At 31.3% G+C, this 25,304-nt stretch overlaps 2 protein-coding genes across 3 annotated transcripts in view; both read right to left on the bottom strand.

Annotated features, from left to right (window-relative positions):
- The window catches only part of LOC140432337 (anillin-like), a 40,329-nt gene extending 38,718 nt beyond the window's left edge, over positions 1 to 1,611 (bottom strand). The window contains exon 1 of the mRNA XM_072520170.1: positions 829 to 1,611. Coding sequence (XP_072376271.1) covers positions 829 to 1,071 — 243 coding nt within the window. The 5' untranslated portion in view covers positions 1,072 to 1,611. The remainder of the gene's footprint in view (positions 1 to 828) is intronic.
- LOC140432338 (uncharacterized) lies at positions 1,611 to 24,498 on the bottom strand. Of its 2 annotated transcripts, none has more exons than XM_072520171.1 (4): positions 24,404 to 24,498; positions 5,056 to 5,131; positions 4,201 to 4,624; positions 1,611 to 1,950 (listed from the first exon to the last, which is right to left on the bottom strand). In XM_072520171.1, the coding sequence occupies exons 1-4, from the start codon at positions 24,446 to 24,448 to the stop codon at positions 1,620 to 1,622; spliced, it is 876 nt and encodes a 291-aa protein (XP_072376272.1). In that variant the 5' UTR covers positions 24,449 to 24,498; the 3' UTR covers positions 1,611 to 1,619. The 2 variants fall into 2 exon arrangements, with proteins under 2 accessions (XP_072376272.1, XP_072376273.1); XM_072520172.1 differs by lacking the exon at positions 24,404 to 24,498 and adding an exon at positions 18,716 to 18,837.
- Between the last annotated feature and the right edge of the window lie 806 nt (positions 24,499 to 25,304).

Below are 25,304 nucleotides of genomic sequence, written 5' to 3'. Positions count from 1 at the left end.
ACCACCAACACGTTGGACTGACGGCATCAGGCGTATCACGAAAAATTGGCAACAAAGAGCACAAAATCGCAAAGAATGGAGGAGTTTAAGGGAGGCCTATGTCTAGCAGTGGACATGATAAATAAAGGCTGGATGATGATGATGATGATCCGAACAAGAAGACATATTAAAAAATGGTAAAAATGAACTCATTATAGAAGGAAAGATCTAAGTCTGATCTAAGGCGTATTTCTTAAACAAAAAATATGTTCAATGGTATGTATGGTTTAATTAAAAAGGAAGGAGCAATGCGACTATGGAACGGAAAAATTTTATGAACCTGATTCATGTATTTCTTAACGTCAATCTACGAATGAAACTATAAAATCCAACATTACTAAAAACTTTTAATAGTTTGCAGTGCGGTCTCATAGCAAGATAGGTTTGAACTAGTTTTTGCATTAGTAAAATAGGTTAACCTAACTATTGATTTTAATCTAATAGTGATTTTTAATATTTTATATTGAGTTAAGAAGTTTAGAAACATTTTTACTACTCGAAGACAAACCTGACAGACGTAGATTCCTAGAAAGTTGACTGAATTAAGTAGATCAATAATTAAAGAAATCTAGTTCATAGAAAATTTCCCACTTAGGTTCAGTTCCAGGTCTCCGATTACACAAAATATGCCGCACCAAATAAACAAGAACAAAGGCCTAATAAGTAAATAAATTAAACAAAAAAAGGATATGTTATTTATAAAATAACATATATATTAATGAGTTTCGCCATGTCGCGATTGGTTATTTTTGCCATCTCTATAAAAATAAGAAAGAATTTGGTACTCACCTCATTTTCATAAACAGTTGTTTCATTCTGACTCATCTCCTTGGATCGATCGTCTAAAATTTTAATATTGGCGAAACAGTCCTTTCGTAAACTGGGACGTTTCCACTTTTTAGATGGACGGCTTTTAAAAATGTTGCTTACAAATTTTTCGTCTATATTCTTTGATGCATCGTTCTCTTCATTGATTTCAACTAATGAAGTATTATTTGGTATTTCAGGAAATAGTTCGTAGTTTCTTTGCATGGGCTCGTTGCTAAAATCTTTGGCGAAATTTCTAATAATCCCACTGGTATTAGCTACTTCATTGTTTGTGTCAGTTATAAGTAGGTGCTGGGTAGTGTTATTTTTTGGTTTTTCTTTGGCATTATTATTAATATTTTCATATATTGGAGAATCACCATGCTTGTGAAGAAATATATTGCTACTTTCACTTTCTTTAGTATTTTCATGAACAATTTCATTGTTTGGTGTACTACAGCGATCCTCCAAATAGTTATTTTTGAAAGCTTTTTGTAACTTTTCCGAATAAATGAAAGGTGATTCCAATTTTCCTTCATTTATTGAAATATGTGGCTTTATAGCACGGTTTAATGTTGAAATGTCCGAGATATGAACACCTTTAAAATATCTGTACTTGCACGATTCTAGATCTTCATTGAATGTCGTAGACTGATCTTGCGCGTAGATATTTGGTTTAGCATAATTAGTTCCCACATTGTAGATATGATTAGCCCTTTTTAGATTATCCTGATGACTCAAATCTATTTTTTCATAAGACACAACACTGTTCTCTAAATTACAGTTCTTTTCGACAAACGAATTTTTTTAAAACATTTTTCAAACTCAGTGCACCATTGGTATAAACTGTTATCAGTCATCATTGAGCTATTTTTAGTATTATCGAATGAATTATTTAGTACACAACTATTTCTTCGAATTGCTGTATCATCCGCCGAAATTAAGTCATCTGCAGAATTGTACAACCACACTTCGTTTGAGTCTAAGCTCTCTTCTGAGCCTGCTCGTGATAAATAATTTTGTGGGGTTGTAGGACCACTTTCATCATTTTCGAGTAGTGGTGTTCTATTCCATCTTCTTAAGGTGCTGTATCCATATGCAGATCTAAAATAACAAATTCACTACTATTAACTTGCAAATATAAAAAGAGTGAAAAAACAAAGGGACTCTCAGGGAAAACTGATAGTATAAACACAATACAAGGATATAAGAGTCTGGTAATAATATAACTGAGCAAAAATAAAAATAATTGTTGCGCCAGAGTAAAATATGGCACATATGTTACAATTAGAAAATGTCTATGTTCTCACTGTAGACAAACAGGAAGAAGAAGAGTTTTATTAATATATAGAAAATATTCTATATAGAAATCATATAGAAAATTCCATGACATCAAGTTCTTATCATTATGGGTAATTTTAATACACAGCTTGGAGCTGGATATAAGCACAGTAAATCTGAACCCATGGACGTTGAGTTAGAAACGAGAGAGGAGACGTCATAGAAAACACATTCTTTAAATTACCACCTCTAAAGCTGTATACGTAGAGATATCCTTAAGACAGATCCGGAAGAATCATTAGAAATCAAATAAAAGCAAGTGACTGCTATTAGAGACGAATTGAATGAAGAACAAAAGAATAAACAGATTACAGAAATAGTACAAAATTTAAAGGATAAACACTTAAAAGCAGATACATTAATCGAGAAAAAATCGTGAATGACAGATCCTAAAACTAATGGAGCAAAGAAAAAAAGCCAAAATAACCCAGACATATTTAAAATGATAAATAGCTAGCAGAGAAGCTAAAGAAAAAAAAGCAATGAAAAAATGAGACTACAGTCAAAGAACGATAGTCACAATTGTCAAAGGAAAGTTAAAAAACTCACAGGTAGACTAAGATGGAGACCGAAAGAAAATCTAACAAGATTACCAATCCAACAATCTAATTCTGCAATAACACAGCTAAAGGATAGCAAAGCAACAGGCCCCGATAATATACAAGCAGAACTACTCAAGCTAATGGACAATGAATCAATCGCAATAATAACAAAGATACTCAACAACACATACAACTCTGGAGAAATGTCAACAGAATGGCTGAAGTTTATTGCACTTCCAAAAAACCAGGAGCTAAAAAATGCAGACAATACCGTACGCGATAAGCCTCATGAGTGATCTCTTAAAATTGTTTCTAAAGATAATCTATGAGAAAGTTGTGTGAAACTCAAATTTTCCCCAACCAGTTCTGATTCATAAATGCTGTTGCTACCAGAGAGGCTTTGTTCGTAATAAAAGTCTTATTCCAAAGATGCAGAGACCCCAACTGCGATATATACGCTTGTCTTGTAAATTATGAGAAAGCGTTTCATCAAGTACAGCACGCCAAGATGATGTAAATACTAAAAGAAGCAGGAATTAACAGCCAATATTCAAGAGCCAGAGTCTTTTACTTGGTATAAAAGTAAGATTGTAGTGATCCTATGTCTTCTGTCTTTTTTTATGGTGTTGAAGCTTGTACCTTAAACGAAGATATGTGCAGAAAATTGAAAGCAGTTGAGATGTGGCTATATCGGAGAATCATTAAAATCCTGTAGACTGAACGAGTCATAAATGAGGAGATCCTTAAAATAATAAAGAAAAATTGAGAAGTACTAGCCATCATTAAATCTCGAAAGTTACAATATCTCAAACACATTATGCGAAATGAATCCTGATATGCCCTGCTACAAGCCATCCTGCAAAGGAAAAATATTTGAAAAGCGAAGTCGACGAAGAAGAAGAACATGCTGGTTAAAGAACCTCAGAAGTTGGTTTAACACACCATATGTACAACTTTTCCGCGCTAATTTAGCTAAGATAAAGATTGTTATCATGATTGCCAACATTCGTTACGGATAAGAACATCAAGAAGAACTTAGAAATTTAAGCTCTATTGTCTGTGCAGTCATCTGTTCAATCAGTAGGTTACGATAGCTGGATTAGGTAGAAATAAGAAACAAAATAAATTTTCCAATACTAGTACATAACCAAAAGTTGGATGTCTAGGAGAGATACGACCAGAGCAAGATTTAAGGACTAAGTGAAAGTAACCTCATTCTTCGTTAGTAACCTGATACATGTTTCTTGATATCATGATTTTTTTAATTTTCCTTCATTTATATAGTTTTAGTAATAATAAATTTATTTTGTAGCCAAGCCCATATAAGCTGAGAGTCTCTCACAAGTTATATTTTGTTTTTGATTTCACTCGTCGTAGCAACTTCCAGAATTGTGAGTTTCATATGAAGATTACAAGTTATGACGAACTTAATCGTTAGTTTGAGAGTTTTATCAAATAATTAAAAGCTTACCTGTAAAGTGAATCTAGACATCTTCTAGGAGGTTTTGCAACTAAGTAATCAACATCTTTGGTAATCGTCTCTTCTTTTTCATTATCATGAATAATTGAATAAATATTTTCTTCTATTTTTGTAGGTGGCTCTAAACTTCTAGTTGCATTTTGGTTACTAATTACAGCTTCGTTGTTTAATCTATCACAATCCTCATTCGATTTTTTGATCAAAAACTTAGAAGGAGTCGGCTCCATAAAGGCTTGAACAGCAATTCTATCGGAGGAATTATTGTTGCCGTCAAAAGTAATATAATCATCAGAAGACGTAGAAACATTTAATATTTCTTGGTTTCTTAATGCCTCGGGGTTTCGTATTGGCCTTTGAAGGGAGCGTACGTCACAAGATTCCCATTGGGGTGATTCTCTGTGCTCAGGTTGAGTTCCTAAAATTTTATTTATCATATAATAATATCCTCAAAATTCAAAAGATCTTTAGAGAACTTTAGAGATCCTAAGATTTCCTACTTGGCGAAACTTAATTCAAATTTTTCGCTAAGTAAGAAATCTTAGATTTAATTTCGATTCAGAGCCTCTGCATATGACGCTCTAATGACACCTAATCACTCACAAGAAAAAGGACTAATAAAGGACAATTTTAAATTAAATAATAATAAACTAAATACAAAATACAACAATTAGAGAAGTTAAGATTAGACTAGAAGATGAAAAGCCTTAAATTAGTATTACTGGATGCAAAATTGCTAGAAACTGTATTGTAGAGGAAGATCTGGTTAGAAATATATATTTGGAAAAAAATATTAAAAAAAGGATGGAAACATATAAAAAGATGCAGATGTAATTAGAATATACTTACGCTTTTGCAAGTTTTCAACCCGGTTCGCAGTGATAAAATATTTCTTGCATTTCGAATCATCTTGTCTCGTCGTGATCTGAAAAAGAAAATACCTGATGCAATTCGAATATTCAGTAATACACAAACATAAAAAAATAAATTGTAAACAAAAATACGCATAACCTAAAAGCATGGCTATAGATGGTTTAAAGCTAGTTCGTGCCTTTATTAAATACTACACGTGCACTCTAGATACCGCTAAATTAACTAGCAACAAAGAACCCTTGAACATGTCTCGGTTTAACAATATGAGTATGCAAAATTAATATATAAAGTGCAAATATCTTAGCAAGCTCCTGGAAAAGAACAAAATTGACATTGTTAGAGACCAAAAAACAAATACTGCAGACGACCTTCAATTGCTGCAGTGTATATTCCTTCCAAAAACAAATCACTTAAAATAAAGCTTCCTCCACATTGCTCTATTTACACTGCAGAAGCGGTAGCTATTAGGAAAGCTCTGGATTGGCTAGAGCACGCAAATTTGCAAGATGCTGTGATCATCTCAGACTCTAAGTCAATTCTTAGTGGACTTAATAATACTGAGTTAAAACATAAAACATGTGAGCTGATATGTGACATTAAACAAAAAATGAGAAACAAAGATATAACATTTATTTGGGCAAAAAGTCACTCCGGGATAAAAGGTAATGAAATAGTAGACGAGCTTGCTAAGGATTCTACTCATTCAGGTATACAAGAACATATTTACACAGTATCAGACCTAATCAATTTTTATACTAAAAAAATAAATTTTAACTGGCAAGACAGATGGAAAATATTGGCGAATACTTTAAATAATCATTATTACAAGATCCATCCTACGTTACCATCTCTAACAGAATTACCACACATATTCCATTATAATATATCTAAACGATCAGCAGCAACTATCACAAGATTAAAAACTAGTCACGGTGCTGTTCCTGCTCACCTGGCTAGATTAAACATTATAGAATCAGGAAAGTGTTTATGCGATAATATTTCCCAGTGTGATGTTAATCACATCCTGTTTGGATGTATTAAAAATAAAGCACTCTCATCTACGTTTTATGAAAACCTAGTTAAAAGTAATGTGCAACTTCCAGTAAACATAACCCACCTACTGTCATTGAATCAGAAATCTATATACGAACTCATATGTAATCACTTATATGCATCCGGATATATAATATAAATTTAGTACAATCAAGTTTTTAATTGATGAACATAACATAAATCATTTAAAAATCTGTGGCAAAAGGACTGGTTTCCATGCCAAACACACTATCATCATCATCATCATCGACCTTCAATTGAAAATACGTGGACAAATCCCTAAATATAGATTAACAGCTTTACTTAACCAGGTTCTGTATAGAATAGTGACTTATTGTAGACGGACATAAAAATTTTTAGCACATTTCACTCTTACTCTCTGCATTTGGATGAAAGCAATGCAACCAATAAGAAGAAATTGCCAAACGGACTTAGTTTCAGCAGACTTTTACATGACTTTTCTCTCGTTTTAAGTGTGACGAATTGTGTTCTGTTATCTCACCACGCATTTCCATATTCTTTGTTTTCGCTTCATTTATACTTATAGAACCCAAATTTTCTTGCTCCATCTTAAAAGTTCTTACACATGTTCAAGTTCATTTTTGCTCTTGTTAAGAGGACTACATCATCTCTGTACGCTATATATTGCTGTTTATAGTGAAAAATGGTACCCGTAGTTTGGATCTTACTTTCTCTCAATATTGCATCCAAGACAAAGTAAAATAGATCACTAGAACGTGGATCCCCTTGTCTTAATCCTATTGTAACCGAAAACGGATTTAACATTCTTCCTTCTATGAGCACTTTATTGTTTGTACTTGTTAGCGACATTTTCAATAATCTTATCAACTTTTATGATATTCTTAAGTTTTGCAGAGTTTTATACAATTTTTCCCGATCGATAGAGTCATACGCCTGTTTAAAATCAATGAAGAGCATGTGGAGTCCTAGGTTTTGTTCGTACCTGTTATTTTGTATCAATTTTAAGGTAAATATTTAATCCACTATCGATCTTCTTGCTCTAAACTCTCCTTGGTATTCAACTGCTATGCCATTCTCGTTATTTTTCGATCTATTATGTATGATCTTTGCTAATATTTTGTACACAACATTCAGTAGCGCTATCCCTCTGTAATAAAAAACAAAGGGGTCTGTCACCTTTCCTATGTATTGGGCAAATTACGGCATTACTCAATCTCTCTGGCATTTTCTCCTCTCTTCACACTCTCAGTATCAAATTACATAGCTTTCTTGGCAGTGTGACACCTCCTTCCTTTAAAATTTCCGCCATGATTTCATTTTCCCCTACGATTTTACCGTTTTTAAGCCATTTTATTGTTTCCTTTATTAAATGTTCTGTTGGTTCATCTACATACTCTCCATCATTAACCTCCGATTGACCCATTGCCTTATCTGTTTGCATTTGTTTTTCATTATTTAGATATTCTTCAAAATATTGTGCCCACCTGTTTAATTTCTCTGCAGTATTTTCAAGAAGCAGTCCTTCTTTATTCCTACAAAAAATTGTTTGCGTGTTATTTGTTTGTCTGTTTCTCTTCACTTCTTGATAGAAATTTTAATTTCTTTGCTAATGTAATGCTACTCTATTGTTTTTAATTTTCTTTCCAAATATTCTCTCTTTTTTGCCTGCAGATTCTTTTAGCTTCTTTCCTTTTCGTCTCATGTATTTTAATTATTTCTTGGGTTCTATTAGTGTCTTTTTCCAACTTTGTCTTATTTCTTAGCATTAGTGCTTTTTTACATTCCTCGTCGAGCCCGTCTTCTTCTCTCCTAGCTCCTGTATTGCCTAAACAAACATTAGCTGCTTATGTCATATTTTACTTCATTCTTCTTCCAATGTATTAGACATTCCAAAGTTGTCTTCCTCTAATCTTGAGTTAATCTCATTTTCTAACCTCTTTGCCACTTGTTAGTCCTTAAGTAAGGCCATGTCGTTAAGGAATACAAGCTGTAAATAAGAACTGCGTAATATCGTTAAGGAAAGAAAAATTTCCGACCCTATGGGGAGAAACACTACATTCTCAAACTAATTTGGTAAATTTAAGCATTGTCAGGAGCAAATAAAAATTGCCCACGCAGACTAACCCTATTAACGGCACCAGTAGGAAATAGAAGTAGATGTAGACCAAGACTGAGATGAAGGAATGGTGTGGACGAGGACGCGAGGAAGGTCGGCGCAGCAAACTGCCAACGATTGGCGACGAACAGAAACGACTGGCGAAATATACTAGGGAAGGTCGAGGCTTAACTGTAAGGGGCTATAAATATTGTAGGGCTGTAATTGCATTTTACAATGCATTTTGATAACTAATTGAGTAATATATCAAAAGGACGAAAATACAATTATAATATTGAACAATAAGTTAAAAGAATGTAGAGAAAATAATTAGTTAAATATTTGTAGTAAACCTGATACCTAGATTCTTTAATGTTTAGTTGTACCATTGTTTATTTTTTAAAAGGTATTTATAATTCTAAGAGCAAATATTCCTTTGCGTGATTCATTGTTCTTAAAATATTTACATTAAATGGTTTTCGATAAAAATTAAACATGTAATTTATAAAGGAAATGCGTGAAACAACATACAGACTAATAAGAATAATTTGTTTATATTTCATGAATGAATATACTCACATGGGATGTGTCAAAATCTGACCAAAGCTAGTAATTCATTGTTGGTTGATAAAAACCGCAAGATACGAAATTTTTGGAATTTTAAACCAAATACACATCGGTTGTGCTACTAGTGTTTGCAAATATATAAAATATAATTATAAACATAAGAAAATGGATAAATCTTGTTTTTTTTTTAAAATACAAGTCCAAATAATATTAAAGTTGCGTAAATCTTACACGTCTTCCACGCTATATTAATATTGGAAGGACAAACTGACAGGAAGTAATAAGGTATAATGCCTTAAATACTTAAACACACGCTCTACAAAATAATTCAGACCGTTTCTGGAACAACTGAGCAAACTACAAATGTCCACACTATTAACTCACAGCTCGTTCCAAAATTATTTCTGGAATAATTATGCATTATCTAACCTACTAATCAAAAAGTCCAAATGATCAAATAAGAATTTTGCAGAAAAAACTAACTGATAAAGAAAGTGTTATAAGTTAATGTGTTGTTCTGAAGCTATTTTCTTGTGGCATTTTAAAGTAATTACGAATTAAATGGGAATAAGCCACAATTAAAGGTTAAAGTACGTTTATTGACGTTTCAATTTCCACTTCGGAAATCGTTCTCAACATACAAACATTAGTACATTAAACAAATTTTGTTTTTTTGTTTTTAATTTTAATTAATTTAATTTTATCTAACTCATCTATATTGACAATTCAGACATACATTATACATTTTAAAGTAGACGAGTTTAAAATGATATTGTCAATATTGTTGAGTTGCGTTCCTGGGACGACTTTACTTATAAGATAGTTCATTCGATTACTTGAAATAAACTTTAATTTGGGAATATCCGTCAGAAAAGATCATAGCATGTAATTCGTCTCTAAAAAGACAAACACATGCCACGATGACAGTAAAATTCTCCTGTTAGTGATTCCATAGTAAATTATGAGGGAAAAACTAGGAAAAAAACCTCATAATACTATCCCGACATGGTAAGAATTTGGTCGTGCTTTTAATTTACCTTCAATAAACACCAAATTCTGATTTTATATGTTTGTTATTTAAAAAACATAAATGATGTATCCTCTATATGTTACTGACTTACCAATACTGGTATTTTCCTCTTAATAACTTCCTCTTTCAATATGGGTAACCAGATCCTACTACATTCTGCCGAGGAATTCGCGACACAATTGGTCTCATTTAGCATAATTAGAGCCGATTTTTTGATTTTTTTTTGATCCGTTTCTTTTAGGACTATATTTGAATCATTCCATTGAACCCTATGTTCATTATCCCATGCGTGTTTACATATTTGAGATCTATCATATTCTCTATTTTTAATATAATTAAATGTTAAAATAAGTGAACATCAATCCTATATTAAAAATAGAGAATTTGATAGATCTCAAATATGTAAACACGCATGGGATAATGGACATAGGCTTCAATGGAATGATTTAAATAGTCCTAAAAGAAACGGATGGTAAAAAGAGAAAAATTAAAGAAGCGGCTCTAATTATACTAAATGAGACCAATTGTGTCGCGAATTCCTCGGCAGAATGTAGTAGGATCTGGTTACCCATATTGAAAGAGGAAGTTATTAAGAGGAAAATACCAGTTTTGGTAAGTCAGTAACATATAGAGGATACATCATTTATGTTTTTTAAATAACAAACATATAAAATCAGAATTTGGTGTTTATTGAAGGTAAATTAAATGCACGACCAAATACTTACCATGTCGGGATAGTATTATGAGGTTTTTTTCCTGGTTTTTCCCTCATAATTTACTATGGAATCACTAACAGGAGAATTTTACTGTCATCGTGGCATGTGTTTGTCTTTTTAAAGACGAATTACATGCTATGATCTTTTCTGACGGATATTCCCAAATTAAAGTTTATATCATGTAATCGAATGAACTATCTTATAAGTAAAGTCGTCCCAGGAACGCAACTCAACAATATTGACAAAATTATTTTAAAGTCGTCTACTTTAAAATGTATAATGTATGTCTGAATTGTCAATATAGATGAGTCAGATAAAATTAAATTATTAGAAGAATTTTTCACTAAGTAACAAAAAAACAAAATTTGTTTAATTTACTAATGTTTGTATTTTGAGAACGATTTTCAAAGTAGAAACTGAAACGTCAATAAACGTACTTTAACCTTTAATTGTGGCTTATTCCCATTTAAATAGTAATTAAGTTAATGTGTTGTTATATTTAATATAGTTTTGTATAAAGAACTGCGCATAACAATGTTACAGTTTAGTGAGATTTATTCCATATAGACAAAATCCCCATTAAACGAAAACAAAAAAGTATTAAAAAAATCTTAAATAGTCGAAATGCCATCGAAAAATCCCGAAATGTCTCCTAATGTCTGGAATATCAGAAAATGTATATTATAAACAGAGAAAGTTGACAGTTTAAATAACAGCAGTTGTTATTGTGTTATTACCATACATGTGTTATGTATGGTAAACAAGTTGGTGTTTGAATAAAGTATTTTAACATTACTTAATTGTAACATTGGTGCAGCGGTGGGATTAAAAAGATATTAAATAATTGTGAATGGTTATTGCGAGATCTACTGAATTTAATAGAAGAAATGGATAGTTCTAGACCCTCGGTTTTTAAAAGAGAAAGAGGAAAGAGAGAAGCGCAGGGAGGTGAAGGAAAAGTATAGACAAGAAGATACAGAGCTGAAAGAAAAGCGTGGAAAAGAAGAGGAAGAGCTTAAGGAAAAGCGTAGACAAGAAAAACAAGAGGAGAATAAGAGGTGTAAAAAAGTAGATGTAAAAATCATAAATAGTTAATCCCAAGTCTACCAAAATTTTAATTTATAGGTACCTAAGTCAAATTAGTAATACAGTGGAGAAATTAGAAAAACAACAATATGATTTAACACAACAACAAAAACAATTTAAAAGTTATTTTAAAAAGACAAACAGTTGAGTTGCCAAGAAAAATTAGTACCCAAACTTCTCCATCTAATATTGTTTGAGTAACTAATGTCAAATCTGAACAAACAGCTTCATCTTCTTCCATAGTTGAACCAGGCATAATTAGAACTAGCAACGTTTTAAAATCACGCAAATTCGATGATCAAACAGTATTAGAGACGAATCGTTTTCAATTCGAAGCTGCAGCGCCGAATGGCTGGACTCAAAAAGAAATTGCAGCTTCTTTGGTAGTGTCGCTTCGAGGGCAGGTAGCTTGTTCGATATTAAAAATATAATGAAAGTTAGTAAGAATTTTAAGCTGGTATTAAAGATTTTCTGGAACAAATTGGTAAACAGGCATTCATAGATAGACTACAGGATGTCGAAATGTAACAAGCTCTCCGATTGCCCCACAAATCGCTACATGGAGCCCAGGAGTATAAAGCGGCGAAAAGCAGTTCCAAATCTCGCCCAAAATTAAAAGAAATAGGAATTTTGAGAGAATAGGTAAGTCACAACCACAGTTAACCTACAACCCATTTTATCCCAAATTTTAGGCACTCTCAAAACCAACAAACTCGAAATAAAAACAAAAGATGTTTTAATTGTGGAAGAATGTGACATTTAAAAAACAAGCAAGGAAAAAATAATCAAAGAATAAGGTCAGAAGGTTGCTTAGATGGACATCCAAAATCCTGTCACATATTCCTACTGGAAATACTAGTAGGTCTCTAAGAAATCGATTTCTCAGAGCTAACCACAGAAAGGAAAAACAATCTGAAATCTGAAGTTGCTTATGTAAACGAGCATCTAGCGATTAGTAAAAATAAAATAGAAAAGTTACGAGACGGGGTGTCAATTTTTAAAAATGTGTTAAACAATAACAAGAATTTTAAGATGCTTTAAACAAATTATAAGTTAACAGCCAATGCCAGATTAAAAGAAAAGATAAGGTTACCAAAAACAGTAAGTCTTCAGGTCACCACAGTTAATTAAAAAGAAGATAATGATCAGACTTCTCTGGAAACCGTAAAAAGAGCAAAAAGAATGTTAATAACTTAAAAGTCATATAAGAATGTCTAAAGAATGGAGTAAAGCATATTTGGCTGGAAATAACCAAATACAGTGGAACTATAATGGCTAAAGGGGCTAAAGGGTTAATGGGAATTCCTGCATATTTGCAATGGACTATTATATTAACAGAGGGAGAGTCCCGATAGGGTACGTACCGTTCAAAAATGGTACTGCCAAAATCACACATCAAAAGTGTGTTGTTAGAACTTTATAGCAGCCTTTCTGGAGGACATTTTGGAGTTAAAAGATCACTTACTTACTGGATCAATTGTTGACGAGATAAAGAAGATTGGTGTAAGAAACTCGATTTATGTAACGTAAAAAAAGCCCTAGAACAAGAAGAAAAAAAATGATCTTATCCACCGCATCCAGTTTTTAGCTGAAAGTAAACCCAAGGTAGTTCATATCAAAAGATTAAAATCATACCATGGAAGTGAACCAAACTGTTGGCTTCGATCGGCCCTTATAGATCTGTTATTCAAGGCAAATAACTATAGAGGGAGCAGTGTTACAACAGTTCCGTGAGATTTATTCCATATAGAAAAAGTCCCATAGACAAAAAGAAGAAGTATTAAAAATATAAAATGTTTGACATGTCATCTAAAAATCTTGAAATATCTCGTAATATCTGGAATGTCATAAAATGCACATAAACAGAGGAAGTTAGCAGTTTAAATAGCAGTAGTAATAATTGAGTTTGTGACGTTTATATTTATCATTGTGTAAAAGTATTGTGAACAATTTGGTGTTTGAATAAAGTACTTTAAATAAATGTAACAACAAAATGTCTAATTAATATAAAAGATACGAAAAAGTGATGTCAATATATAATATATATTGTTTATATATTAATATTTTGGAAGAACAAAATTTCATTCTTGAGATGGTAAAGCGTACTTCCGTAAATGTTTATAATTATAACAGTCTTTATAACCATCGAGATTGCTTCTAAAATAATTAAGTATAGTACACATTTCTACTCTAATTCTTAGTGCATTACGAAACTATTTCTGGAAAAATTAAGCATTCCGTCTACTAATCTACATTTGCATTAGTAAAACGCAAAAGCAAACTTTTCAGCAATTAAGTCTTTAAAACCTTGTTAAATTAATCAGAGCCAACCAACTCAAATCTTTAGCAAGTAACTAAAAATAGTGTACTGCTATTTGGTATTTTTGTAGATACAAAAATAATTGTAATAATAAAATAATATTACATTTTAAATCTATATTTCTAGTATTTGTTAATTCCACCAATATTAGAAGCTATTGGAGTAAAACAGAATAAAATTAAGTCCAAAATAAATGCTATGAAAATAATTTATCTAAGATGGTTAGAGGAAAGAAAAATGGAAGAAAACATGTCTCGTCTTACACAGAAGAAGATTTAAATGTATAATGTCAACACTACTCAAAAGATTTTAGAGAAAAAAATCATTCATCAAAAAGTAAAGATAATGACAATAAACAAAAAATTATGGAATAAGTAAATAAATGAATGATAGGAATAAATGACTTTCAATAAAAGTGATTAACAAAGAGAATTAGGTAAAAAAAATGACTGATTCTGGACTGACAAAGACTGTCGGAAGCAAATGGAACAAAACAATCAAGCTAAGCTTAAAATGCTTATCAACGTTACAGAAGAAAACCAAGAGGGAACATATTGCAAGTAAACGACAATTAAAAAATATTTAAAAAGTGGAAACAAAATAAAGAAAAGATGGAGCGGTTAGAAGAATATGAATATAAAAATGATATAAAATTCTATAAGGAAATCAATTTTGAGAAAAAATGTTTCCAACCAATAACAAAATTGTGCAAAGACAAAAATTATGAACTAATAGAAGTCGAAAAAGCAGTGCTAAAACGATGGAGAGAATATTTCGAAGAACTATTAAGACAAAATCAACGTTACGAAATAGAAGAGCTAAGATTAGTCTGAGAGGCTAATGCAGACATAGATGCCCTAACAGAAGAACAAATAAAAGATGTAATAAAAAAATGATTAGAAGGAAGGCTTAACAATATTATAGAACACAGTAATTCAAACACTGAAAAAAAAATCTACGAAAGGATACCGAACTACTTCTTTTGGTAGATATAAAACACGCGTGTGCCTCAATAATTAGAAAGAAATTATATAACGCAATGCAAGAGTTAAATGTGCCAAAAAAACTAATCCAATTAGTGAAACTATGCCTAAATAACACTAAACCAAAAGTAATCATCATCATCCAGCCTTAGTTTATCACGTCCACTGCTAGACATAGGCCTCCCTGAAACTCCTCCATTCTTTTCGATTTTGTGCTCAACCAAAAGTAAGAATCCAAAATTAACTGTCCGATGAATTTAGTATTAACGAACGCCTAACACAAGGAGATGCGCTCGTCCATAACTCTTTTTAACAAGGTAAAATATTTACAAAGATCAACTAACTCATAGCATAGCTTATGCAGATAATCTAGAAATAATTAGCTGGACATTAATAGACCTAGAAAAGATTTATATATATATATATTGTAACGATTGGGGTTTATAGAAAATAATTTATAAGTTATATACTACATAATATTAGATATAACAAGTATTTGGTTATTTTAAATAAGTTATATACTAGAGAAATTTATAAAAATATATTTCTGTGAGGGCATTTTAAGAAATTAGCATATAATAATTGTAAAAAGTTGTATTTTAGTAATTATAATGTGGTAGATACATTTAAGTGAGCCATGTGACTAGGCAACCAACTATACAAACTCTGTCTCCAAGTTGACATTTTAGGAAATAATTGGGAATATAAAGTGGGGTTATAATAATATATTGTTTGAATTGTGTATTTTATTAAATTAGAGTGTTAGTTACTAATTTGAATGTTTATTCTGATCTGAAAAGCCTAAATGTCAACAAAATTATCAATGGAACATTAACGAATTCTCCAGAGTGCAGAGTGTGACCATTGTTTACAGTCGACATTCTGGAATAATGATTATGTCGGTGGATAGAACAGATATTTTTTTCGAGAACATCGATATCGAAGAAATAGAACTAAATAGAACATGATTTCTTACCAGATGGTTCTGGAATATCCAAAAGATATAAATACCCGTGATTTGGATTCAAGATGGCAGTTTTTGGAGAGTTTTTAGTCAGAAGTCAAGCAGTTTATTATGAAAGTTAGTAGATTAGTTAGTGAAGTCAATTGTTCACAGTTTTAGTAAGTCAGTCAAGCAGTTTAATAAGAAATATGAAAGTTAGTTGGAGATAGTCCAATTGTTTAATATAGTGAGTTAAATGAAGATTAAAAATTATGCATATATTTAATGCACATTCATAATTATACACAAATAATTATTGAAGATTATAAAAGTATATTAGAAGAATATTGGATGGACATTGGAAGGAATTAAAATTATATTATGATTGAAGATTAGTATAAATCAACTTATAATAATTGGATATTGGTATATTGAAAAGAAGAATAAATATAAATGGTGTTTGCTGGTTTGCTTGGTGGTATATAAATGCTGGTGAAGAAAAATATATCTTAAATTGGTAGAATCTGATAATTGAAAAAAGAAATTTCACAAAAACAAGGATAACCGAAGTACGAAGACATTCAGTGGTGATTAGAATATATATAGTGGAAAACAGTTCATTTAGGCATTCAGTGAAAGAAAGGTACAAAATTTTGTTAATATAATTTAGTTAGTGTTATAACAATTTCAATTTTGAAGATAGTTTTTTTAAATTTAACATTGTCTATAGAATTTAATTAGTTTTATAAGAACATCAATTTAAAGATAGTTTATTTTAAATTTACATTGGCTAGGTTAGATATATATGTGTGTTTCATAATAGTTATAATAAAGATAATTTAAAAAAGTACTTACAAGCTAATTCTTTGAGAACCGCGATAAAAACCCTATATATTATATTATTAAAAATACTCATTGCTCATCATTCAAACAAAAAACACATCATAACAATATATATATATATATATATATATTTTAAAGAAGCGGCACATACTTTGGGTCTAGAAGTTTTCTAGAAGTTATCTCAAAGACAAAGTACATGAAAAAAACTCAAGAAAAAAATACAAATAAAAGTGACTCATATATCTACAAGCGGGTAAAAATTTGAAAGAGTAGATCATTTCAAATATAGAATAAGGAAATTAAAACAGTGATGAGGTAACGGCGAGAATTTCACTGGAAAATAAATGCTTCTACAGCCTACAGAATATTATTAAGTCAAAATTAGTATCTACTAACTCAAAAATAAAAATATACACAACAGTTATGAGGCCCGTAGTAATGTCGTCAAAAGAAATATAAACAATTAGAAATATGGATTTTGACTATAATGAACAAGATATATATGTAGTAGTGATGAATCAAATAATTCACGAAGTAAGAAAACGACACGGATACCACATGGGAGCGCATAAAATCACGATACTATGCTATGCCGATGATGCAGTACTAATTGCTGATAACGAAGATAACCTACAAAGGCAGCTCCACACCTTCAATATCACAGCAAATAAACTTAATATGAGAATATCAGTAGAAAAAACTAAATGTATAGTGATCAGTAAAGAGCCGTGTAGATGCAAACTAGAAATAGACGGCAAAATTGTGATGAAATTCAATTACCTAGGAGTAGAGATCACTAGTAACAGGGATATAAGAACAGAGACCATAAGGCAAGCATCAAAAGCGGCAAGAGTGAGTGGTTGCCTCCCAGAAACCATATGGAGAAACAAATATCTAACCACGGAAAGCAAAATGAAAGTATACAAGACAACAATATCGAAATGCAAGTATTAAGATCATTAACGGGCATATCAATAAGAGACAGACAAACCAACAGAAGTATACGCGAACAATGCAAAATTGAAAATATTAACAGGTGGATGAAAACATGAAAACAAAACTGGAACGAACATGTAAACCGAATGGGACCAGATAGATTAGCGAACATCTGTAAAAACAACAAGCCGTATAGCAGAAGACCCGTTGGAAGGCCACCAAAAAGGTGGAAAGATAATGTCCAGTCAACAACGACTGAAACAGAATAAGAGGCAGACAACAGACAACAGGAGTAATAGATTATAGTGAACAAGAGGAAAAACTCCTTAGATAAAAAGTATTTTAAGGAAAATATATGAATCTATACAGGAGAATGGGAAATATCGCTTAAGAATGAACCACGAAATAAATAGAATATTTAATACACCGACTATCACAAAATCACGAAAATACGAATTAAAGAACTGAGTTGGTTGGGTCACGTAGAAAGGATGGATGATAGGAGAAATAGAAAACAGTACTTAAAAAAGAATGAAACGGAAAGAGACCGAGGGGTAGGCCCAAAAAAGATGAATTGATGTATTAACAAGGATTTAAAAGAACTAGGAATGCGAGAATGGTAAAAACAAGCACAGGAAAAAAAACCCTAGTCAATAAAGCAAAATATACATGACACTGAAACTGTCTTCTCAAAGAAGATAAACTAGGAAGTAACAATTTTGGATATAAAACATTTGACTTTTTGAGGAATTATGCATATGCCTCTACACCATTATAAAACTTTAGAGTCTGGAAACCCCAACGGGCGACCATGGCCCTCTATTGGCTGTCAGTGTTCACAGATGATGATGACTACAAGCTCATAATAAAGGAAATTTTTAAAAGAATTTTCAGATTTCGAATTAAAAAATCATAGCAAAACAACGAGAAACTCAAATGAAAGAAACAATGAATAAAAATGGGACAAAAATATGGTAAAGAATGGAAGGTGTAAATGATACAGAGATTTTTTTTTCTTTAATAAGAAAATTAAGGCGATAAAGAATAGACGAAGATAAGGCGAAGTAATATATATACCTTACCCTTTTATATTTCATTACTTGTTTTGTAGATTGTAATTTACCCGTGAATAAAAATATTTAGAAAATCGTATATCAACTAGATAACTCACTGAACAACTAACTAGATGTTACACTCGTTAAAGTCATTACTAGTATAATTATTAGGTCATATATAACTCTAATACTGTTTTAATGTAGTTTGAGATAATCAATTTCTTCGAAGATAAATAAACACTTACATTATCACTATGCCCAAGGTAACCAAAGTAGCAGTTATTAGTTACTAATAATAAAATGTGCATAATAAATTCTATAGTCACTTCAATTAAAGTATGTAGGTATGGAATTAAAAAATCAATATGCACAATGTTACATAGACAAATGAAAATCGTAAGACATAATGTCTTTAAATGAACAGAAATACATATTTGTCCAATACGATATAAAACTGTTTCATCGTGACACTAAAATATAATTGTGAGTAAACCATAGTTAAAACATTTATAAAAATTTTACTGGTTCCAGTTTTTCTAACTTGTGGACAGCCATTTCTCCACTGAGCCGGCATCAGTTGGCACATAAGATAAGACTACCAGACAACAGAAAGTCTACCAGTCCAAAGGAAGAATACGTTACACAGCCGATATTCCTAGAACAGCGTTAGACGACATCGAAGAATGGAGTTTAAAATGAAAAATTGCCTTTAACTCAGAAAAAACGCAGGCAGTACTCTTCAAAAATAGGCACCAACAATCAGTGCAATAATTGACAGTGCAAAACAACCCCATCGAGTAAAAAAGCACGTAGCCGACACAATACAAAAAGCAAACATAGCAAAAGCGTCAATAAGAGGACCCGCAAGAAGATTTTGGGGATAAAAACAAAAATAAGATTAATAAATAGTATAATTCTTCCTATACTAACATATGCATCTCTCGCATGGAGAAACATATGCAAAAAAGAAAATACAAGCGGCACACAACAGCAGTCTAAGAGAAGCAGAAAACGTGCTAAGATACGTTGCCAAAAGACTCCTATTTAAAGAACCACAATAATTAAGAGTGACTAAAATAATAAAAGATAAAGCCAGGACAAAGTTCGCGGAACTGGGGAACCATCCAAGTCACATAATGCGAGAGATCACGGGATACGACGCTTTTCACCGATGGAAGCACAAAAGACCCAAACAACAAAAAATTACTAATAAAAAACGGCGTAAGCCAACAAAAAAAATATTAACGAAAAACCATAAAAACCCAGGCACGTAGGGCTTAACCCCTTGAGCACCAAGTCTCTGGGCCCAGCCCAGAGCGGAGACTTAAGGCCCAAGTAAGCAATTTTAGTTTAGCAGATAAGTCTGCATGAAGATAACAGGAATAAAACTACTAACTGTAGCCTGAATTTTAATCGGATAGGGTACCATGTTAGAATTCTATTTCCCAGGACTCCCAAGTAAAGAGCATTTGGCTGATAGTTGTCCTTTATCACGCATCAGAGTGCTATAGGGGGGAAAGGGATGGTCTGGAGCATTGGAGCGCGGTGAAATGATTCCCGTTTTTAAATTCAAGTCAATACAACTCGCTCCAGTGAATTGTTACACCCGAACGTAATTCTTAGGGGTGAACATGTCACACAGGCTGGGTTTAATAAAATTTCTTGCTTGCTTGGAATTATACGTTGAATAAAAATTATCTTGCTCTTCAGATTTCGCGAAGGACTATCAATCCGATGACTAAAAAAATATTAACATCCACATCGATTATTATTGTAACACATAATGAGGTCAAAACTTCTCACATGAAATACAAAATCCAGTACACAAAACCATAATACGACCAGTAGTCACGTATGGAAGCGAGACATGAACGCTAACAAAAGAAGAAGAAAATATGTTGCTGTGTGGGAACCAAAAATCCTTTGAGTAATGTAATGGCACTTGCAGAGGTAGCGTATCTCTTTTCAAAAAGGAAAATATAGTGTGGTATGTACAGTCCAATAAACTAAGATATGCAGGACATGTGATACGCAATAATGACAATCGCCCTATAAACAATGCATTTTGAAAACGAACAGAACGAACGACAGAACTGACAAGAATAGAATGCAATAGTAAACGCGGCATTCCAGCCTCGCAGAGCAAAAAATGTTTCCATTCAAACAATGGAAAAGACTAATAAATATTAATATTTAAATTCCTACTAAAATAAAGAATATTGTAAAAACTGATACAAAAAATATAAAAATCCGTATTTCAGTATGTGCAAAAAGTTGTTGCAGATTGATGCCCATGCGGGGAATTCAGCAAGAAAAAAGCAGCCCAAAACAGTACCTAATTTCTTTTATATGCAATAAAAACTTTAAAACAAATAAAAGATTATATTCGTTAAAGGAAAGCCGTGATTGAGAAAATTGTAAAGATTATTTGGAGATGTTTTAGAGACACATGGATAAACGAGGTTCGCTTATGATTTTAGTGTGATTCGTTGCCCCGAACTATAACAATAATAATGACCAAAAAGATCAATATAAGTACGAACCCAGTGACATTATTTAAGAAATTGGTAACATATGCTAAGCTAGCTTGTTCTAAGAAATAAATGACAAAAAAAAATACCGAAATGGCACATCGTAGGATGATATGGTGATTAAATGATAATGGAAGATTTTTAAACATAAGGAACTTATGGATATAAAACATATAAAACATTATTTATGGATACTACAAATACAAGGATACCCACCACTATATTTTAAAGAAACCAAATACAATAAAAATTATAGATGTTAGAGAATACAGAGATAAACTATCAAATATTTGCAAGGGCCAATATTGTTATATGGGCCAAAATAAAAAAGTATTGAAAAATTCTTGATAAAAGGTATAAAATTAAAAAGATCCTTTCGAGCTACATCAGAACAGAACGTTTTTTGACTTACTAGTCGATCATTAGTGCATTTACCAGGTGTATATTAGACAAGCTCACTAAATATGTTGGTAAAATCCTTTAAAATAGTACATTTGTTATTTATTACATCTTTGTTAAAAAATTGATGTTATTAGATACAATTCATTGGAAATTGAGTTACTAAGACTAAGATGATGTTTCTGTATGAGATCTAGATAGCAACTCTTGCCAGAGACAGCGTCTCAGGCTCAGCAACTTCATTGTGAGTCTTACGTTGCCTTACAGGGTATCTGTTAATAACTTTAACATTACACAAATTTTTCAACAGAGATGTAATAAATAACAAATTTTGTACCATTTTAAGGGTTTTTACCCACATATTTGTGGGTAAAGACAGAGTGAGAAGTGAGGAAATAAACGCGTGGACCAAAGGAAGAAAAGTGGAATGCAATCAACACATCGAAAGAATGACAGAAAATAGAATAGTACGAATAGCAAGAGACAAATTGCCAAATGAAAGAAGATCATTGGGAGGACCGAGGAAAAGATGGTCAGACAACGTCAATTGGGACTAAAAACCGAAGTAAAACAGGCATTGAACGTATTTATAAAGTAGGAAGAAGAAGAAGACCATTTATAAAAGATTTTATAAAATAAACTTTTGTAAATTATGGTATACAGTCGACTATAGAAATTTTATTTTCCTTGTGGAATAAAATAATGAAGAAACTTAACTTTCCAAAAAAATCATTTGAGTATCATTTCATTCAATAAAATTTTTGCAACAACGACAAAAAAAATTTACAAACGTTTGCGTTGTAAATTTGTTTTGACTAGTTTTTAAACTGACGACAGGACCGCATTAATTCTGATCAAGAAAACTATATAATAAAATAAATTCAAACAACAATAATTCTACTCACAACTCCACTAAACACACTTACTCAGGTGTTGTAAATTATCTACAAAAAAACAAGCCGTAGTCATCTCCAGTATTGGAGGTAGGTACAAAATTCATGATTACGGTTAGATCACATTAGATATTATCAATTAATCTGATTTTCGCCTCTAGAATTGGTAATAACAGGATATGCGTATACCTTTCATCCAAAAACACTGTTAATTCACTTCTTCATGACTACAAATATAGTGAAATTAATGGATATCAATTCGAAATATGAAGACTTATTGCTCCAGACCAAAGACTTATAATATCTAATAAATCTGCAATCCCTAATGAAATAATTGAACAATAACTGTAAAAACTTGGTATCCACGATATTTCCAAAATAACTTGCAGAATATCCCATATTACTCCTGGCATTAACAATATGTGCTGCTTTTAAAGCTAATTATTTAAGAGTGGTTTAAGATTTTTTCTTAGAAATAGACCACAAATTATAGAATGAATTCGAAATCACTTTTTGTGTAGAATAAACCGTTCACTTAGAAACAACGCTTGACGCAACCGGTGCTTTTAAATATAAGTTACGCGCGCGAAATCAATTAAAAAAAAATTGTATTAACTCAACGGTAAAAATTCAACATTTTTTGATCAGAGTGTAATATCGACAAACATCAAACTGAATTTTAAAGGAGAAAAATGCATTTCGTGAGCAATTTTTTGTGTTTTGTCGTCTATAAACGTTACACGATTTTTGCAATTTTTTATGATTCTCATGAGATTAATAACTCACTTTCATTAACCGGTCACTACGGAATTTACGCTGTTAGAGCCTAATACGAAACCTGTGGCATAACAATTCGATTGGAGTTTGGACAACTGTGAGGTATTTTAAATAAGCCTAAAAAACGCTGAACTTTCATATCATAAACCATCTAAAATATTTAAAACTGCTTTTTTTCGATTACAATAGTGCGTTTTTTAGAACTACAAATACCACTTAATACCGTTTTGATAGAGGCATTTCCTGTGACGTACGATCACTTTTACGAAATTTTACTACGACTGATTAATGGAATGATAATGGAATTTTATTGATCTCAGGAGAATCATAAAAAAGTCAACAATCATGTAACGTTTATTGAACAGATTTATGAAAACTGACTTGATTCGCGCAAAAATACAAAAAATAAATACAAAAGATGCACTTTTTACCTTTAAAACGTATTTTTATTTTTGTCAATAGTACACTCCGATCAAAAGATATCTAATTTTTACCGTCGAGTTGATACAAATTTTATATAACATTGATTTCGTGGGCATAACTGACATTCAAAACCACCGGTTTTTTTTGCGTATTCTGAGGATCTTAAAATTGACATTCTCAGTAAAATTTAGCTTATTTGTATGATTTTTAAAGGTGAAATCTCTGACGACTGAACTATGTACAAGAAAACAAAAAAAAAACTACTAAAAGAAAAGAAAATAAACTAATACTTTTCGAGACAAACTATTTTAAGATGTAATAGTGGAACTATTTTTAAACAATATAAATATACAATGACTTAGAAACTTGTTTTGACAAACTCAAGATGAGCGACAGAGCAACGGGATGCCTAAACAAAAAACAACTGGTTTGTAGTCAATAGAAAATTATTGATCTGAGTATAAATTATACCTTATTTGTATTTGAAAAATAAAAAGGTGCTGATGGAAAGAAGAAAATTTGGACACTAAGCAGCAAATAGAATAAAATATTTACAAACTAGAAACGAAAAGTAAAAAAATGCCAGGTTACTTTCATACTATTTTGTTGTATTTTTTGTACAATTGTACTATTTTTTCTATAAAAATGTAGTCAAATCAAAGACAATTTATAATAATCAAAAAACAACTTACCACCTTAATTTTCGCTAAAAGTTTTTTGAACGGAGTTTCACTCATTTTTGAAAACTGAAATATTACTCACTGGTATATTTGAAAGTTAATATTACAAATGTAAAAATAAACTAAAAAATTGTTGTTTTGGAACAGTATTTAAATCCTCGTCTAATTAAGGGGCGTAGTCCAGGTACAAAGACATTACTAATTACCAATTGGGATAATCAAATTTTTAGAAAGTTTAAGGAAGGTCTAAAGTGAAAACTGAAAGTGGGGACAAAATTAAGGATTTCCATTGGTACGGATTTTATTAAATGAAAGACAACCGAAATATGAAAGTGGGGATTATAGTACTCAAGAAATGTAAATTTTACATTTCTAATAAATTTTTAAAGTCACATGGCTATCCATTTTCATTTAAATGAATGTCTCAGTTATTATAGGGCTATCTCGAAGATTATTAATTTTTATTTAAAGAGTTTGACGGATTCTAATTCAATATCAAGAAACTGTTGTTAAGTTTAATTCTAACGATAGAGACAGCTCCCGAAAATGCCATTATTATATATATATATATATATATATATATATATATATATATATATATATATATAAAATAAAAACATATATAAAAAATTTTAACAAATTTTATTATTACCTTTATCTTTTGTTGAATTATTTCTGTTGAGTTAGTATTTGGCTATTTAAATTGGTGTCCAGATGTTAATAACACTTGACTGTTTTAATCATATTTTTAGTTAAGCGTTTAAGATTATATAGTTATTAATTGTCATCAATTTTGTTTTTTTATGGGAAGATATAATTTGTATTTATTCCTGACTTCAGTTATGTACCTTTTCGTAACTTACAAAACTTGCCTAAAGACACATTCCGAATAAACGTTGATAAGCAAATTAAA

The sequence above is a fragment of the Diabrotica undecimpunctata genome, chromosome 1 (assembly GCF_040954645.1).
Source record: "Diabrotica undecimpunctata isolate CICGRU chromosome 1, icDiaUnde3, whole genome shotgun sequence".
Lineage (NCBI taxonomy): Eukaryota > Metazoa > Arthropoda > Insecta > Coleoptera > Chrysomelidae > Diabrotica > Diabrotica undecimpunctata.
The sequence above is the reverse complement of the archived record's forward strand: the minus strand, read 5'-3'. Positions and strand labels throughout refer to the sequence as shown.